The sequence below is a fragment of the Anopheles moucheti genome, chromosome X (assembly GCF_943734755.1).
Source record: "Anopheles moucheti chromosome X, idAnoMoucSN_F20_07, whole genome shotgun sequence".
Classification (NCBI taxonomy): Eukaryota; Metazoa; Arthropoda; class Insecta; order Diptera; family Culicidae; genus Anopheles; species Anopheles moucheti.
The window spans coordinates 3,865,551-3,884,253 of record NC_069142.1 but is presented as its reverse complement, the minus strand read 5'-3'; the positions used below and the strand labels follow the sequence as shown (position 1 = coordinate 3,884,253).

Genomic DNA, 18,703 nt, shown 5'->3' with positions numbered 1-18,703 from the left:
AGAACATCATCAATTTATAAAGATGAATGACTCTTCTCAAAAAAAAAATGTGAACTAAACATTACACTACCGAAAACCACTCAAACGGTTGCACAGATCCGTCAACAGGTTTATCTCGCACCCCAGCTTTAATTGTCTCAGGCACTCCACTTAACTTCATGGCGGTGTGGTAGTAGCAAATGCGCTTGAGTGTTGGATTAACACCCATATCATTGCATTATGTGAAGCGATAAACAAATGCATACCAATAATCGAAACAAGCCATAAAGGTTCCTAACAATGTTTTTGTGCAAACGCAAGCATTCGAGTGTGTGTGTGTGTGCGCGCGCGCGCGTGAATGAGTGGGTGTAAACATTTATGCCAAATGTTGTTGTAGTGCGTGATTTGTTTCTTGTCAGATAGGGATAACAACAAATTTCTAACCCACATTCACACAGCTTTGTGTAACGCGTAAGATCACGTACGTTTCGGTTTTTGCCAAATTTCCCTACCTTCAATCTCACGCACAAAACTCCGACCATTCCCTGCACGAACATCCGCAATTACTGTTTTCCTTTATCTTCCCACTGCTTCCCACGGCTTCTTTTACTAAAAGCTACACATATTAATCCTATATCAAATATTTGGTGTTATTCTGCAGGCGCTGCACTGCCAACAATGTTTGCAAAACAAAACCCCCCCCGCGTGTAACTGTGGCCGTCAAAGTATTGCGAGCGCAACATTTAATTATTATAATAAGTTAACTGCTTGCTATTTTTCCTCTTCTTCTCCCCGTTTTCCTTCCAAAGCCCATGCACTCACTAAGGTGTGGTGTTTTTTTTGTTGTTGTTGCAAATACAAACTAAAACCTTTTGGACCAAGCGGGGGAGGAAAACAAGAGAAAATTAAAGAATGTAAAGCAAGAGGAATAAGATGGCTGATATCGTGCACAACAGACGAATAGCATACGCAAATGAATGGCGAGCAGTATGTAATGGATGTAAAACATATTGTCGTTAAGCCACTTGCTTCATTTGAACCATTCTTTTCCTTTACAATTCTTTACATGTTTTTTTGTTCTGCAATATCCTCCCACCTCTCGCTACATCGCATACCTTTGCTGTGTGCATACCAAACTCCTTTCTCCTATTGTCCGTTTCTCTCTCTCTCTCTCACTCTCACTCTTTCTTAATCACATCACTAACGACATTCCATCCATACCGAACCGGTAAGTTAAATAAAAATAAAAAAAAACTAAAATAAAGAATTGAACATTACTGTTGCTGCTCCGGCACTGCATAACGGAGATTTCGCAGCAGTTCCTTCGCCGTTTAATCCGCTATTGCCGTGTACGGAAGGCTGCTGTGCTTCGGTTTCGTTTTGTTGATGAACACCTTAATGCAACCGCTAAAGTCTGCGCTCACCATCACATATCCACCGCACGCCTTGACGCTTTGCTCCACGAGCGATTGGTTAATGGTTTTCTGTTTGTAAAATAGGCAGGATTAGCAAAATGGCGCCACATGGTTTACGCCGCCCGACTTACGTCGCTGTCGTCGAATTCATCCAAATCGGGCATGATAATGGCCTCCGGTTTGGGTGCGAATATTGCACACGTTACGGTGGCATTGTGCGCCTTAATACCTTCCCAGAAATCGCTCCGATCACGCCGCACCTAAAATTGCATTAAGGTCAGTAGGGAAACAGGAAAGAGTTCGCTCCGCTACTTACCGAGCTTAGCTTGGTGTATTCGTGGTGCGTCTTCCAGATGTAGATGCACTGGTTTTCCGACCCGGATATGATGTACTTGCCGTCATGGCTGAAGGACGCCTTGATTTGGGACGACGAGTTTAGGTAACCCTTGTACTTGCAGCTAAGGTTTAGATCCCGCAAATCGTACAGTCTGATGCGGCTATCGTTTGATGTAACGAGAATTTTGTCCTCACCTAAAACGGAAACAAGATGACTTGTTGTAATAAACACCATACCGACCATAGAAAATGCGAAACCGCATCACTCCCCTATACCTGGCATCGGTTCGATACCGCTGATTTTGCGCCCGATCGCATTGCGACCTCGAGTGGACCGCACATGGATCTGCGTGTGGTACTTCAGCTGATCCGTGTTGTAGAAGATGCACCGCCCATCGTACGTACCGACCACCGCAAATTTACCATTCGCACAAAAGTTGGCCGCCGTGATGAGTTTCGTCTGACCGTCCACCTCGTTCCACAGCGCGACCTTCTTTTCCGGTATGTTCCACAGCCGCAGCTTACCGTCCAGGCTGCCGCTGAGAAAGTAACGATCGTCCCGCGGATGGAACGCGATCGCTGTCACGAAGTCAATGTGCTGGAAGCAGCAGAGACATTCGCGCCGCGAGATATGCCACAGCCGGACCGTTTTGTCCATCGAGCTGGACAGGATGAAGTAATTCTTTGACCAAGATACGTCGAGCAGATCGGACGTGTGGCCGGTGTACGTGCAGAACGCCCGCGACATAAACGGTCCGGGCGACGGATCGTCGGACGGTTCCGCCGTGAACGATTCGCACGTAACGAACGTCGTGTTTAGTGCCTCCTCCGACGGCGACGGTGATGACTTCTGGCACGCATTATACTTCGTGCGCATCGTTTGGAAGAATGGATAGGCATCCTTCAGCACCCAGATGCAGAGGACACGGTCCTGCCCGGCCGTTGCCAGCAGACGGCCGCAGCTGCTAAACTTCATACACCATACCGCAACGGTATGCTCGCCGGACAGATCCTGCACGTGCTGCAACTTGGCAAAATCGTACGGTCCCTTGTTGGTACTGGACGCTTTGATTTTGATGTTCTGTTCCGGATTGCCCACATCCTGGATGTCGGCAACGTCCTCCTTGTGCCGGGCGTGTGACACTTCCGACGCGATCGATTTCGCCTTGTTGACCGTTTTCTTTGCCGTCGAGCGGAAGAAGCGTTTCAACCGGGCCGTCCGTCGCTTCAGTCGGCCACCTTCGAGTCCTTCCGATTCTAGCTCTTCCTCGTAACCGGGTTGTATCGAGTCCGAATCCGGTTGCGGTCCGACCGACTCCTCGTCCGTTTCCGGGATGTGGCTCGTCAGCCGCATAATGTGCAACGAAAGCGGATTGATACAATGTGGCAATTTTTCCTCTACCGCTGACAGCGGGAAATTTTCACCCGTATCCAGATTCTTCACCGGCACCTGCTCGAGTATCTCCATGTCCGTTAGCTGCTTGCCGGAGTTGGTGCGCGTCCGCACGTACATGTTCATCTGCTTAAACTGCTCCTCGTCACCGGCAGATTTGCGGCGCTCGCGCAAATGTAGCTGCTTGCCGGTTTGGCTACCATGCCGCATGCCACCTTCGAGGCTGTTCGTCCCGGTGAAGGAGTAGTTTTTGCGATGATTGCTCATCCCACCCACACCGAGACCGGGAACGCCACCAACGCTACCGCCCGTTCCACTACCAGCCGCACCGACGCTACCCACATTGCGAAAGAACTCCCGCCGGATACGCTCGACCCGCGCAATCTCATCCCGGGACGGTCCTTCCGCCTTGTTGAATGCACCATCGGTCGGCTTCACCACGTACTGACCCTTGGTCGCCTTGTAAATGTTCAATCCCTGCGCATTATCCGTCCAGCTGACGTGGGACGAAGGGCCAGAAATGCTCTTGATGCTGCCCGTTGGGCTGATATGGCTACACTTGGGTTGACTTCCGCCGAGCGCCATTGCTGGTGACGATTGGTGCGCAATGCGCTTCAACGAACCCTCACCACCGCTGGTACCCCCGCTGCCACCGTTTGTGAGAGAGGATGCGCCACCCGTGCCGACCGCTGCAACCACCGCAAAACCACTTGCCGCCTCTTCGAACGAGTTTTCAATTTCCCGCGTGATCGATTCGAGCGTGGCAGGGGATGGTAGCGTTTGGCCACTATTGCTGTCACCGCCGGTGGTGGTAACATCGGAACCGCTCGCACTGCTCACCCCATTGCTGCCGGTGCTGCTGCTGTGCTTGGTAGTGCTGATGGTGGAAGATTCAACACCAACAACCCGACTGCCGGTATCACCAACCGGCGGTGGTAGCTTCACCACGAGCAACTCGCTCGATGAGCTGTCTGCCGGTGGTAGCTTAAGGCCTTCGTTCATGTTACACTGCTCGGACGAGCTGCTCGACAGTTTGCGCGTCTTTTTCTTTCGACGGGGCGGTGCCACGGGGCGCTCTGGTACGGAGGAAGTGCTGCTGGTGGTGATAGTGGTAGGGACCGCAAATACCGCTGCATCGGTGGTTTTCGTGTTAGCTAAGTGCTTTGTGCTATTGGTAACGTCTGTACTCGCTGGAAAGGAAGAAATAGACCAAAAACAAAACGATTAAATACACAGCACTCAATCTATCTTCTACGCATATCGTATCTTCTAATCTATCTTCTACGTATTCTACAGCAGGTTGATAACATTTACCAAAGATTAACTTTATTAAAACAAAAACACTCTCAATACGATTGCCTCCGATAAGTCGAACTAGATACACTTAAAGATAAGCTCTATCGCGTCTATCTGTCAAAAACGTTAGTATTTGCTATTTGAAATCCTATCAACGTGTCATAAATGCAAAGAACTGATATTTTTTAGGCTGTACATTTAGATAACAATGTCATTCGAATTTTCTACAAATGCTTGAAATAGTTAAAGTTATTAGTATATCAACAACAATAAAGGCAAAACAATTGAAAGATAAAAATAGTTTTCCACTATTAAACTTAAAACACATTTTTAACATTAATATGTTTGAATATTACAAATAAAAATCCTGCATTTTACTGCAAACCCACGCACCTGATCCACTGTTGCCTTTTTTACTGGTTTGTTGTTTGCCTGTTGCTTGCATCTGCTTCATACTGGATGAACCTGCGCTGTGTGCTATTGGGAACGGGAAGGTTTACATTAACAACCACAACATCGCAGGTTATGCAGGCTGTCGGCTTACCGCTCGTATCTATGCTACCACCCGCCATTATGCGTCCTACAATACCGAGCGAGGAAATGCTATGGATGCTGGCAACATCACTTTCAATCACTCGAAATGGATAGTTCGATCGGCTGCTAGTCACGTATACACCCTCTACGGAACTATTCTGCAAGTACGAAATAAGTAAGTGATTGTTAATTAAAGTGGAGTTAAATAGTGATAGACAATATTGTTGTGTGCAGCATTCGTGCAACCGGTCGGAAAATTATACGCATATAGAATGAGGTGAAGTATTGCACAAGTATACGAAACTAACGCACTAATACACTACGATTCAACGGCTCTAACGAATCAAACAAACCAATAATTTAATCAAATACAAACCAATAGACTCGAACAGCAAGAGAATGAGCAGACAGAAACATAAACAAATATTGAATACTAATTTACATCACCCTTCGCTACAGTACGTATAAATTACAAAAGAAACACAAAATTAAATTCAAAACTAGACTAGATTTCAGGAATGTTGAACATTATTGGAAAACAAAACTCTCCACAGGTGTGCATCGTGAGACGTAAGGTTTTCTGCTATGGTTTGAACTGATCCGCAGGATGATAAAAAGGGAAATTGTAGGGATACACGCTGTCTCTTGTTTCATATTAGGGTGCCAGAAACCGTGTGTGCTTAAAGTACCTGTGAGTCAGGCGTCAGAATATTGCCAGGATTCTCGTCTTCGTCGTTTTGCATGCTTTGGCGCAACTCGTGAAATCGCTGACTACGAAGCTACGGTAAAGAAAAACGGAAAAAAACAAATAGAAACGGTAACGGATAACAAAGATGTTGTAAGAGAATGCGAGCGATAGGCTAAAATGTACTAATTATACAAAGATTTATACAAGCGCTAATATTATGCACATATGTGCAGTTACGATTACAGTTTGCTTGCTGCAGTTGTTGATCGATGTGTTGGTGGAGTTGATGGATCCCCTGCAATATTTAGCCTGGTTGATTCCATTGCAGGTTTGACTTTTCGGATGTTGTAAAAATAGCGAAAGCTTTAAGTTACAAACGTTCTCTTCCACTACCGGACAGACATCCGCATTTTGAACGGTACGCACAGGAAGGAAGAACCTTGCAAATATACGTTGGAGGTAGCCCCAATCACTAACACGCTAAAGGAAGGATTACTTTCACAAAAGAAACAAAAACGCAGAAACACAACGATGCAAAATTGATGCTCATGCTTCTCCACGAGAAAAATAGATACAGAACCACAAAAGAAGATAACAGGCGGTACAAAGCGATGGCATACCCGAGATGACCACTACGGTTACTTACCGATTTCGGTTCCTTAAACGGTTTGTCACCAAAGGCAGAGGAAGCCACATTTCCCGCGAGCCCTTTCGCGACCGGTTTAAGAGGGCTCCTTTTCGTGGCGGTGTCCGCGACTGGTTCAAGCCCGATCCGGTCCTGCTGTACGGATGGCAAAATTTCTGTGTACGGTGCTGCATAATGCTCTCTGCTCGTTACGTGCTCCGCAGTATGACTCGTTTCAGTACGATTCGCGGAACGTCTTCTGCGTCATTATAGATAAAGGTGGTGGTGAGCCAATCAAAACGGTAAGAACAAAGTAGGAATAAAGCAATAATAAAAACCCTGCCCAAACGAAAGGGTGAAGTTGTTTTCATACTTGCTGGCACTGCCACCTCCGCTTGGGACCCTTCCGCCTTCGCTTTCTAGTGAAGATCTAGCCACTATACTCTCGTCCAGTGCATCGTAAAACTCGTCCGAGCTCTCACTTCCGCTGGCCATACTGGAAAGATCTACACGAAAATCGCAACAAAATCGTGGCCAAATGGGATGTGAATGTCAGTGCAAAACGTTCCGAAACCGACCTCACTGTCGTGCCGATTTTCACCAGCTCACCGTTCCAAATTGTTGCTTTTTTACTGCGATGGCTTTGCACGAAACGCCTGCCATCAGGCCGTAGTCGAAAATTTTTTTCTTTGCAATACTCTTTTGACAGCTGTGTGTTTCGCCCCATCATCACAAAAAATTGCATTTTTTCGCTCTAGCTTTTCGCCACAATCAATAACATAATTCAGGTCAGGTATCGGCAAGCTTCTTAAAAATTTCAGGGAGAACAATTTGAGAAATTCATCTTGTATTTTTCATTAAGTGTACTGTTCTTCAAGTTGCAATTAAATTGGTGAAATAATAACACAATTTTAACAACAAATTGTTTAGCTAAAAAATGATCTAGAACAGAAAGATACAATGTTGTTGTGGATTATTTGTAATTGCAATAACATGTATTCAGTTATTTTTTCTTCCAATCAATCAATCAATTTTTTGGTATCAATTTTCGTCTCAAAGCATTGAAGATACATTATGTACGAAACAGTTTTGCAAACTTCCCGCACATCGAATTAGCCTCTTTTAGCATAATTTTTCCTATCCCTGAATGTACACTCTTCGAACAGTAGTTGTAAACGGTGCGAAAACGGAAAGCATTTGTGTATGCCAGCACGCCATGGGTGTATGCGTGTGTCTTCTTTTCATGGTGTGGAACTATAGTGAATTGGGCCTGCTTGTGCCAAGACCGTCAGTGAAAGTTTTACAGTGAAAACGAATAGTTTAGCAGTAAAATTGGTCTCGTCCGTGGTGTGGTGCTGCAGGTGAATAGTTTTCTGGTTTTTTAACAAATTGCAATAATGGGCTTCAACACATCCCTGCGTTTAAAGGCTGTGTGGGTGAAAATTCCCTTTGTCGATCCTACGTCAGAATGATTTTCGAATCGATTTTGGTTAAGCTTTTGCCCCCCTTGGCAGCTAATGGGGTATACGTAGTTTTGTGTGCGAGCGAAAAAGATTGTGAACACAAGCGCAAGGGAGTGAGCATGCGGTGTGGTATGGCGTAATGTGCTGTGCATGACAGAGAAGCAAATGCAGCATATTTGTGTGAGTGTGATGAAAGTGCGGTATGTACGAACGTGAGAAAGAGAGAAAAAGACTAAGAGCAGGTGTGTGTGTGAGATTCTTAAAAAAGTCAATACATACGGCCATGATAGTTATCTTTTTTTTGGTTGGCTCGTTCGGAGGCCATATCGTTGGTGTAATTCTACATATATTGCTATTTTTGCTAACAAAGTACGTGATTGCCTCGATAGCGTAGGAACTGGAATTTAAGAAATGTACTCTCGAAAGAATATTTGTTCCCCAGTGTAAAGGCTTTTCCTGGATTTGCACCTTTCAAAGATGGCTGCCTTGAGAACCTTTTTTCCCAATAACAAAAGTTGCTTTTCAAGTATGAAATCATCTCGCGAATGATAGCTTGTGGTTGGTGACTGTGTTTTAAATGCAAAAAGAAAGCCCGAATAGCAGAACTGCAATCAATTCCGTACAACGCAACCACCGGTATCAACCAACCGTTTCCATCCTAGTAGGCAACTGTCAAATCAACTTGCCCAAATCCCTTTCTTTATGAACAGTGGCCAATAGGGCGAAGCATCCACGCAAACGCATCTTCGCGTTAATCGAAAGAATGCTCAAACGAGAGTTCCGACTATGAATCTATGTGTGCGTTCCAACATGGTCACGGGTAAGTTGAATTTCGAAGAAAAATTAAATCAGCAGCGCGAGACATACCACACGAAAAAATCCCTCACACAAATCGTTCGATTTTAAAACCCCCAGCAGTGATGTCTCTCTATACATTGTTCTTGCACACAGTGAATTTAAAAAATATGTGAACCTGATGGCTAACGTGCTAACGTTGTATGTGTGCGGGCACACCACACAAGTTCTATTGATGAATATTGATCCACAACGGGACCGTTGCTGTTTTCCTGGAACCTGCTGGAACCGAGTCCAAATAGTTATACTTATGATTTCAGATAAACGGTACAGGGTCCGTATATTATTAACTATTCAGCTGCGAATGATAGTAAAAACAGAATCACACAGCAAGAATGTTTTTCTACAATCTCCTTCGAAATTCCACTAAAAATTACATATGTGAATGTGTATAAAAAGAATAATACTTCATACCATAAAAGATAGTACACACCTACGCCAACTTCACATAAGTTTTTCTATTTGTTGATAATTTTTTATATCAAGGCCAAGAATGCATAATTTATTGATTACTTAATACTATTGAGAGTGTACAAAAGATAGAATACGCTAATAAGGCGCTAATAGTGAAAGTATTCTTAGTATTCCTGGTGAGAGTTGTAAGTAGTTAATATCAACATGTTTTTAATCGTTTTAGCTGCATAACCGCACCCGGTGACGAAACAATTGAGTTGTGAGCAGCTTTGAAACAGGAAAGAAGACCAAATTCGACCTGCCAACATGGCTATCGAATGTCCCGTCTGCACGCTGTTCCTACGGTCCGGCATGTCGCTGGCCGAGCATTTAGACACCCATCCGAAGGAAAACGTGATAAAGGCGTTAGTTAACATAGTTAAAAATGATGGTCTGAGCTACTATCACGGTGCGTTAGAAGAGCTGGGCCGGGATGAAATCATACCATTGGAGGGCAACACATCTAGCATTGGTACTGCCGCCACTGCTAGCAATGCGCTCACCATCCGAACGAACGAACGGACAACCGCACTAGGCATTTACGAGACGCAACCGATGTACATGGACAATGCAATACTGGCTGCGAGCAGTAACGCGGTACAAGCCACAGTCAGCCAACCTTCACAGTTTACGGTGGTAAAAGCAATCGATGCGCACGGTATTCCCAGCTTTCAGCTAAACAATGTAACGCTTATTAAGCGTGAAATAGTACAGCCAGTCGCGACGCCAGGACTGTCAACGATATCGACAGTAGCAGCAGCGACAGCAACACCAACACAACCGGCTACTATCGGAACAGTGCAAACCGATCTGTCCGGCGTCGGTCCGATGGGTGAAGAATATCTAGAGTCGGTTGGGAACGGAACGGGTGAGGCAGGTTCTTCATCACGAGTGGTAGGACCAACCGTTGCCTCTACCACCGTATATCCCCGATACACAAATGAGTTATATTCCGGACCACCACCACCATACAGTCGAGCCATATCGTCAACAGTAGCTACCAATACACACATCACACCAATGCAACAGCAAACGGTGCAACTGAATCTACCCAAAAGCAACGTTAACGGTGTTGCTGGGCAGCAAATGCAGCTCCTGTCCAAGTTGCACCCAGAAACATCGAGTTCCGCGTTCAAACAGTATCCTTCCAATCAGGCAACATCCGATCGCGGCGTAGATGAGTCGGCTGTGACGGTAAACTTGCCACCAACATCAGCAGCACCGAAATCCGCCTACAGTGCGACGGCACCGACTGTCGCAACGACAGCAATCACCACTGCCAGCAGCACTAGTTCCTTGAATACTTCCCTTGAACAGCCACCGCCAACGAGCACACCACAAGCAACGCTCTCACCGAAATCTACTGTGCCGACCCCGTCGAAGGCGAACGTAGTAAAAGTGATAAGCAATGTTAAGGTACAGAGTAAGCTGAAGGATATTCAGGAAATTATACTGCAATTGAATGCCGGTCAGATGTCCATCGTCGGCGATAAGACGACACTAATACCGCCTACTACCGAACGGCGTGCTTCAGCATTTGCACCGAGCGCTTCCGGTCGATCGTTGCTGGCGATAGCGCCAGTGAAGGCGGAATGTTCCACTACCGAACAACAGCAGATTCACATGTCCGGCAGCAGCATGATGGAGGTGTCCGAGGAGCAGAATGACGGTTTCGAAGAACACATGGCAGCAGATTACGATCACGAAGAGGAATATGGTGAGGCTTGGCAGGATGACGATAATTACGTGGACGATGAAATTCGCGAGCAATGGGAAGACGATACTGACGCGAAGCGTTTTTGTAGCAGTGACGAACAAGGTGAACTGCATTCGGCACAGTCCGTTACGGAGGAAAAACCAGCATCAGTTACAATTGCCTCCAGCAACGCTTGTACGAACAGTACGAGCAGCAGCAGCGCGATGGAAACGAGTGTTATTAGGAAGACGCCACAACCACTGCCGTGTACAACATCCCCCACACATCAGGAAGCAAAATCGCAAATAAAACGGTTGGTGTTCAGGATGGCAGATAATTCGACACCGACCAACGTTTCGATGTCCCCGACCGGACCGCCAACTTCGCCGAAAATCGTACGCGCCTGGCAGGGTCTTAAGGTGGAATGCTCATCAGAAGGTACAAGCATAACCAACAACACTACCACTACCTCCGTAACGATACCGGCCGAAGAGGAGATGTGCAAACCAATGTCTTGTGCATCGTCTGCGCTAGCTGGCCGTGATTATGCAGCAAAGCAGAAGCAACGCTTTCGGCCACCAAAAAAGTTAGCAATTAAGCCAAAGCGTACACAGGCGGAGGGTGGACTCAAGTTTCCGACCCAACGGCCGGTAGACGGCGATGTCCACCAACGTGATGAAGTTGAGATGACGGGGACGAACTCGGAGACGTGGACTGATGCACCCGCGACGACGATAGCGCTGGCAAACGCGCTCTCCACACTAGCGGAAGTCGTGTGCACGAATGCAACAGCCGAACAGTCGACTATGGAATCATTTTCTTCCACATCGTTCAATGGCATTACTGCCGTAATACAAAAGACTGACACTAGCAGCGGAATTACCACCAGTAGTCAACCGTACCAGTGCGAGGAACGCAATACGGTCGATAATCCTCATGCTGCTAATACACCGAAAGGTTATGCGTGTGTGGAAAATGCTTTGCGCACCCAGCAACTGCTGATGACGCCTATCAAGCAGGAGCATGCACGCATGGCCGACAATCCCCCTGCAGCTTCGGATGTTGCGTCCAAACCGTTGACCAAGCCCAACCAAATGCTCGATGTCCGTGCGCCGTACACGTACGTACCACCGGGCATCGGTGCTGTTGCACCACCGGGTGGCCACAAACGACAGCCGAAGGATGAGATCGACGTCGGTGCGTACAACATTTCCTACGTCAGCGAAACGGGCGAAACGATCTACCATCCGCTGCCAAAGAAAGGCATCAGAACGATCGGTACGCCCAGAAGCGAAAGCGAATGTGCAACCGTGCGGCCGAATGAGGAAACTGCGAGCGCGGAGTACACCGATATGCGTGGAATAGAAAAGGATGAGCTTATAGGGGAGGATGTGAAAGTATGTTCCACGCTACAGGGAGACGAAGAGGACAACGATGATGAGGATGAGAAAGAACCAACCAATGAAATCGTACAGGAAGCGGAGGTAGTGTACGAGGAGCGATTAGACAGCGATGACGATGATTATGATGATGTGTTCGAAATGGAACCAATAGCTCACCAACAGAACCCATCCACCTCATCGCCGTCTCCTGATCAGCAACAGCAACAGTTGCTAATGTTGCTGACGAGGGTGAACAACAAAACACCGCCCGGTACGGTTGAGCAGAATACACCGCCAACGAACGCAACCGAAACAGTGGAAACAGAACCCGACCTGGATACGAAGGATCGCGTGCAGCATGTTAGCGAAAGTGATTACCTTTCTGGGGAACAAAGTTCATCTTACAGGCAGTCGGATAAATCTATCAATTTGTCCGACGGTCACGTAATGAAACGGTTCCATTCGGGGTTACTGGCGACGGTTGATGAAAAGGATCTGCTCGAGGCGGGACCATCCTCGCGTACCATCGTTCATGCCGGGGTACCACGGCCTAAGATTCGTGTCACGAACGCTGACCCATTCCATGCTTCCGGTCGTACGGCCCCTATAAAGACAGAAAAGGACGAACGAAAGAAGTCTGGATCCGGTAAACGAAAGTGCGGCAAAGATTTCCTCGAGGCAGAACCGTCCTCTTCGCTGTCCACATCTTCGCATCGCTTTGCATCTGGTTCCGTGTACGAGGACGGGGGCGACTGTTTGGGGCATAATAGTTTTATCAATCCCATCACCGGCACCATCGCCGACGAACGGATGTATCCGGAATCGGGTGACTGCGGGTTAAAAACGGCCAAAACGGAACCGTACGTTGAGGATGAGCAGGATACAACAACCTCCTCGTTCCTTGATCTTAATACGATGCCGAAAAACAGTCTTGACGGTATGACGAACGATACGGCAAGCATCACCAGCCATAGCAGCAGCCACAGCGGTGCTGGTCTTGGCAAGGACAGTGGTGAAGGGAGCGGCATAAGCAGTGGGACACGATCGCTGCTACCGTCCGGTTCATCGATCGCGTCCACCAGCATGGAGCGGGCACCGTCAACCGAAAGCTTCAACATACGCACCGACGAGAAGATGCCCGCGAAGGGTGAAATTTCTGAGCAGGAAAGCAACGGCGATATGGACGTAACTTCCTGGAACCATCGGGTAACGTATACACCTGCCGCTCGCGGCTAGTCATTCCAATACGAAGTGTTAGCAACCTTTGTTTTATTCGCCATTTGTTTATCTCTCAACCAGATGTACGCGGTCGGTGAGAATGTGCCAATATATCCGAGTTCGTATGATTTATCGACGGCACAGGAGTGTTGGAATCTGAGCAGCCGCAATCAGGGCATGTTTCCGGTAACGGATCATTTCTACTATCAGCAGCAGCACAGCGGCGGTAACAATACACACACCACCACTGTCAGCAATCAATACATGACTTCGCGTGTTGCATTGTATGTATTTTTTTCTTAATTTAAATTATCATACCATTGCGGTTTGCGTAGGGTTCCGTAGTTTATGTGTAAATTATTTGGTTATTTTGGCTTCGGTGGTGTATTTAGTAGCTGGTTCTACACGATAGGATCGCTACAAAATTCCAACCCAGCTAAAGATAAATAATTTAAAGCCACTTTTAATTTGCAAATAATTTCAATTTTGTTTTCCATTACCCCATCGTACATGTATTTTACATTAACATGGTTTCTTTCCCCTGTGCAATGCACACACCTACAGCCAATTTTCTTCAACCTCGCACCAGCATCTTCAGCAGCATGGACCGGAACTGCCGTTTGGTGGTGGTATTATGACGGGGAAGGTGGAGCCGCAGCAGGACGACGATAATGATAATGATGATGTGGATGAGCAAGCGGAGGGACCACGGGTGAAAAATGCGATACCGAAAATGCCGTTCGCTGACATGTTGGTGGCCCGGATGCATGAACCACCGGGTGCGTACGATGAAGTGGTCACACACCATCATCAACAGCAGCAAACATGCGAAACGAAGTACGACGCTATGGCCGGCACGACATCCTACTTCGGTATGGCTGCCGCCACCTGTTCCATGTCGGCGGGAATGGAACCGGTGTTGGCCAACCATCCAAAACCGTCCGGTAGCGGTCTACCACGCACCTTCCGCTGCACGCTCTGCCCGAAAGTGTTCGACTCGATCAAACAGCGGAGGGTGCATCAGCAACGCGAACATCCAAACGAGCTGTTGTCGCTAGCGTCCCACACCCAGCAGGAGCAAGGCGAAGAACGGAGCGGTGAAGGACGGCAGAATCAACAAAAGCAAGTGTACCAGCAGCAGCAACCGATAACGGTGGTAATGAACTACGACTGGATGAAGCAGGAAATTCAACGTAAAAATGAAGCTACACTGAATAGCAGTCGCGTGCTAATGTCGGGTGGTTGCAGCAGCAGCAGCAGCACTATCGCCGTTCCCGGCACGAGTAGTGACGAGATGCAGCAACAGCTCGTAGTAGCACAGGTGAAGACCGATGAGCCTATGGCGGATGGGTCGATGGGCTTAATGCAAACCATGTGTTCGGTGGCCCGGAACCGTTCGTATGTGTGCAGCACCTGCCACCAAAAGTTCGACCGGTTTAACCTGTTCAACGAGCATCTGCTCGAGCATCCGGTGGAATGTTTTGCGTGCGGGCGACACTTTAAGCAATGGCGTAACTTTTCGCTCCACATCAAGCGCCATCTGGGCATCAAGGAGCACCAGTGCCGGATCTGTAGCAAGCAGTTCGTCGTCAAGCAGAAGCTAATCGAGCATATGCGGGTCCATACTGGGCATGCACCGATCAAGTGCAAGCTGTGCAATCGCACGTTTAAGCGGTTCTCGAACCTGGCCCAGCACCGTAAACGCTACCATATGAACCGGACGGTAACGAAGGAGGACTATGTGTGTCAGCTGTGCGGGGAGGTGTTTCACTCGCAGGCCAAGATGGAGTGGCACAAGGAGACACACGAGAAGAAGCCCAAATCCTGCCCGTACTGCCGCGAAAAGTTCATACACCGCAACAGTCTGACGCGGCACATACGGCTATCGCACACGGACAAGTATGCGATGCTGGAAAACAAAACCGAACCGTGCAACATCTGCCAGCAGCCGTACACGAAGACGAGTATGCGCCGGCACATGGAAACGCACACGACGGAGCGGATGGCGTATGCGTGCGGCATCTGCAACAAGCGGTTCACCACGAACTGGAACCTGAAGCAGCACAAATGGACGCACGCGAACCCGACGATGAAGCCGTTCCAGTGCACGCACTGTCCGAGCGCGTTTGTGCGGGAGTCCGACTTTGTGACACATGTGAACGCACACCGTTCGATACGGCCGTACACGTGCAATTATTGCGGCAGTCAATTCATACGCAAGTACAACTGGATAAGGCATACGCGCGAACACGAAAGCGACAAGGGCCACCGGTGTGATGTGTGCGGCCGTCAGTTCCACCGGAAGTACTACCTGACCGAGCACAAGCGCATCCACACCGGTGAGCGGCCGTTCGCGTGCAACATCTGTGGCAAAACGTCCGCCACCAAGACGAACCATAACAAGCACGTGCGGATACATCATGCGCGCGATCCGCTCACGGCGGAAGGATAAGGTGTATATTGCTTGGTATTTGATTATTAAATCGTTTTAAATCATGTAAAAAATGTTTTTTCTAGCGTGTGATTAAGGTTTAAGATTTGTGTATAACCCATAGGAACGTAACGTGGTCTAAGTTAATATTTTTATACATACATATATATATATATATATATATATATATATATATATATATATATATATATATATATATATATATATATATATATATATATATATATATTTTACCCGCAACGACCAGACATAGGAGACTTACACAGCTTTTCGAACATTTGTCACATTTTAGTCTACTTAGATTTTTCAGAAAAAAAAACAGAACGTTTTTTTTGCGCTTCCTAGGTTAGGTTAAATTTCCTAAAACGCGACGCACTAGGACAACAGGCTAGCTGCGATTAACACGAATTAACACGACTGTCGAGGCTTTTCCTGCAATGCATGTTAAGGATCTAGCAGATCTAGTTGAAATCTAGCAACGCAACGTTGCTAGATCGTTGCTAAAGTAACGGATAACGGTTGAAATCTACAACTTGTGGCTATCAAAAATACCATGAGCCTTGGCAATGTTCATGTGTTAACTGCGTTGTAACTGTATAATATTTTTTTGTTTATTCTATTTCATTATTCTTATTATGTATATTATTTTTAATCGAATACTACCGAGTTGAACTGAGCCACTGTTTCTTATTGTTGGCGTAATGACCTACTGCTAGGTCATGTTTGGGATTTTTTTTAATACAGTTTTTCCCGAATTTTGCAGCACTCGTGGTTAGCGAATTCGAGATATGCAGTATTTGGAATATTTGAAAGATTTGCAATTTTGTAGAAGGATTTGCAAGTTTTACGCAAATTTCTCTGCACTAATCGCATAGCTGGAGAAATGAATGAACAGGCAAAATATAGGGTAACAAAAAGGTTAAGTTAATTGTGCTGCGTTGCTTGTTATTTTCATTCTGTTCGTAGCGTAGCTTAGGCACCCTTCATATTGTAATGAAGTTTCGAATCGAATAATTAATATTTTCTTTCTTCACTGTTTGCTACATGTTGATTCAACGCCGATTCAATTTGCATTTCGTGGTCTTCTAATGTTAATATTACAGCCGAATCATGTGCTTGCACCTCTAGGTAGGTAACGTAAGACTCGGCAGTGAATTTATCTCGGTGCATGTTTTCTGTCGCAAGCAATTTGCGTTCGGTGCTTGGTGCTTGGATTAGCCAAGCGAGTGCCTAGCTGCACATTATACAATAAATCGTATGTCTTACAATAATGTATGTCGTAAAGTCGCATTTCATGTGTGAATGTGTAATTACCCCCTAGTTTGCTTGGGTTTATAGTTTATAGGGTCAAAAACACCTTGAACCATTATATACACCCAATTTTTCCGGTGACTAATATTTTCCACCCGACTAATCGCTTCCCAAACGCAGTGACTTTTAGTTTAGAATATTGATACTTTCTGTTTTTGGATGAGTTTTTCTATTTGCATTTTTAAATCAAGACAAAACTTTGCATAATTATCACTTCGTTAAGAGAGAAAAACAAATAACATCAATGGTCGTTATAAAACACATGAAATGTAACAAACATTTTAACAAAAAACAAGGATAACACACATAAACGATACAGTATGCCATATCATTGATAAAAAAAATAAACAAGCAACACAGAAACACGCAGGTAAATTCATTTACTCCTCAAAACTATTCCTAAGTAACAAAGATGCTAGATGAGCATTTGAAGAAATTTGCGACATCATGCGTATCTAGATTAATCGATATAAACTTACACGACGCTAGATTGTAATCCACTCCAGTAATGTTTGTGAAAGATTTAGCTTCTAAGAAATATTTGTAACCTTAATCGGCCAATGATTGAAACAAGATCACTCAACGCAACGCTCACCGCATGAGAGAGATATAGAGAGAAAGTGAAAGTTTCAGCAAACATCCAAGTATGTGGGGCGAATAAGATAGTTCGAATAATGTATGATAGGTATGAATTATAAATGATAGATATGCAAACGGACACCGAATGTGGTTTCCGTTCTTGCTGACAGGTTAATCAAATAAATAGGAAAAAATATCGTTATTCAAAACACACCTCCCCTAGATAGTCGCGCGCTACGGTATTTTGAACGCAGCTAATAGCTGCAGATGATGACTGTGTGGTAAATAGTTTGATGTGTGTTGCCCTGTTTGCTTTTGTTTTTTTTTTACGGAAGTTGAAAAGGTCCACCTTTGGCTCAAATAGGAAGCAAAGAAGGATCCGTATTAGTAAACCTGAAACGCAGATAATTTTGAAATATCTTTCTATATTATTATTACTATTATTATCAGTCTACTAAGATTTGTTTTTCGAATTGCTGGCTTGCAACCTGATTAACTACATGATGATGAATTCTGATTTGTTTTGTAAATTTAATAACTGTAGCTAAATAATTTATTACAGGCAGTCCCCGAGATACGCGGTTCCTGTTATACGCGGTTTTTGGAAATTTGACAGCAGCTCAGCTGACAGCTGAGCTGAGTAGTTTCCCAACTTTTTATTTCCGATTTTTTGGTGTATACATTGTTATTTTCAACAAGCAGTAAGTATTTTATTTTGATTTATTTTTAATTTTACCACGTAAGTTGGCAACCAGCATACCCGGGTATTCCATACATTCTGTTGACGCTGCTAGCCATAAAATGAAACATTTCAAAATGACAGTTGTCAAGTTCCAACAGACAGTATAAACGGAGGGGAGAGCTAGGGCCACGGCTGAACATTGAGACTGCAGGGGGAGTAGCGTAAAGAAAGCTAAAAAGGAAAGACGCGTTCGACCACTATTTTGAGTTGTCTATTTATATTTGTTTCTTACTTGCTATCCGGTTGGAGAAATAAATCAGTGAAAACTTCAAAATGGGTCTTTCGT

At 45.8% G+C, this 18,703-nt stretch overlaps 2 protein-coding genes across 2 annotated transcripts; one reads left to right on the top strand and one right to left on the bottom strand.

Moving 5' to 3' along the window:
- Positions 1-581: 581 nt before the first annotated feature.
- LOC128306430 (WD repeat-containing protein 44) lies at positions 582-6,907 on the bottom strand. The gene is made up of 10 exons (XM_053043952.1): positions 6,876-6,907; positions 6,640-6,772; positions 6,288-6,525; positions 5,643-5,732; positions 4,964-5,111; positions 4,813-4,896; positions 2,007-4,313; positions 1,711-1,925; positions 1,526-1,654; positions 582-1,463 (listed from the first exon to the last, which is right to left on the bottom strand). The coding sequence occupies exons 2-10, from the start codon at positions 6,759-6,761 to the stop codon at positions 1,311-1,313; spliced, it is 3,486 nt and encodes a 1,161-aa protein (XP_052899912.1). The 5' UTR covers positions 6,762-6,772; positions 6,876-6,907; the 3' UTR covers positions 582-1,310.
- Positions 6,908-7,560: 653 nt separating this feature from the next.
- Positions 7,561-15,913, top strand: LOC128306492 (uncharacterized). The gene is made up of 5 exons (XM_053044023.1): positions 7,561-7,627; positions 9,222-11,621; positions 11,691-13,321; positions 13,415-13,617; positions 13,898-15,913. Exons 2-5 carry the CDS (start codon positions 9,305-9,307, stop codon positions 15,783-15,785), a joined length of 6,039 nt encoding a protein of 2,012 aa, XP_052899983.1. The 5' UTR covers positions 7,561-7,627; positions 9,222-9,304; the 3' UTR covers positions 15,786-15,913.
- The last annotated feature ends 2,790 nt before the right edge of the window (positions 15,914-18,703 follow it).

Excerpts from the sequence above, each read along its gene's own strand:
- LOC128306430 (XM_053043952.1), bottom strand. The coding sequence starts at position 6,761 with ATGGCCAGCGGAAGTGAGAGCTCGGACGAGTTTTACGATGCACTGGAC. Across the intron at positions 5,733-6,287 it reads CGTTTAAGGAACCGAAATCG|CTTCGTAGTCAGCGATTTCA; the intron begins GTAAGTAACCGT and ends TCTTTACCGTAG. Across the intron at positions 1,926-2,006 it reads CGGTATCGAACCGATGCCAG|GTGAGGACAAAATTCTCGTT; the intron begins GTATAGGGGAGT and ends TTTCCGTTTTAG.
- LOC128306492 (XM_053044023.1), top strand. The coding sequence starts at position 9,305 with ATGGCTATCGAATGTCCCGTCTGCACGCTGTTCCTACGGTCCGGCATG. Across the intron at positions 11,622-11,690 it reads TAGCAGCGGAATTACCACCA|GTTATGCGTGTGTGGAAAAT; the intron begins GTAGTCAACCGT and ends ATACACCGAAAG. Across the intron at positions 13,618-13,897 it reads ATGACTTCGCGTGTTGCATT|CCAATTTTCTTCAACCTCGC; the intron begins GTATGTATTTTT and ends ACACACCTACAG.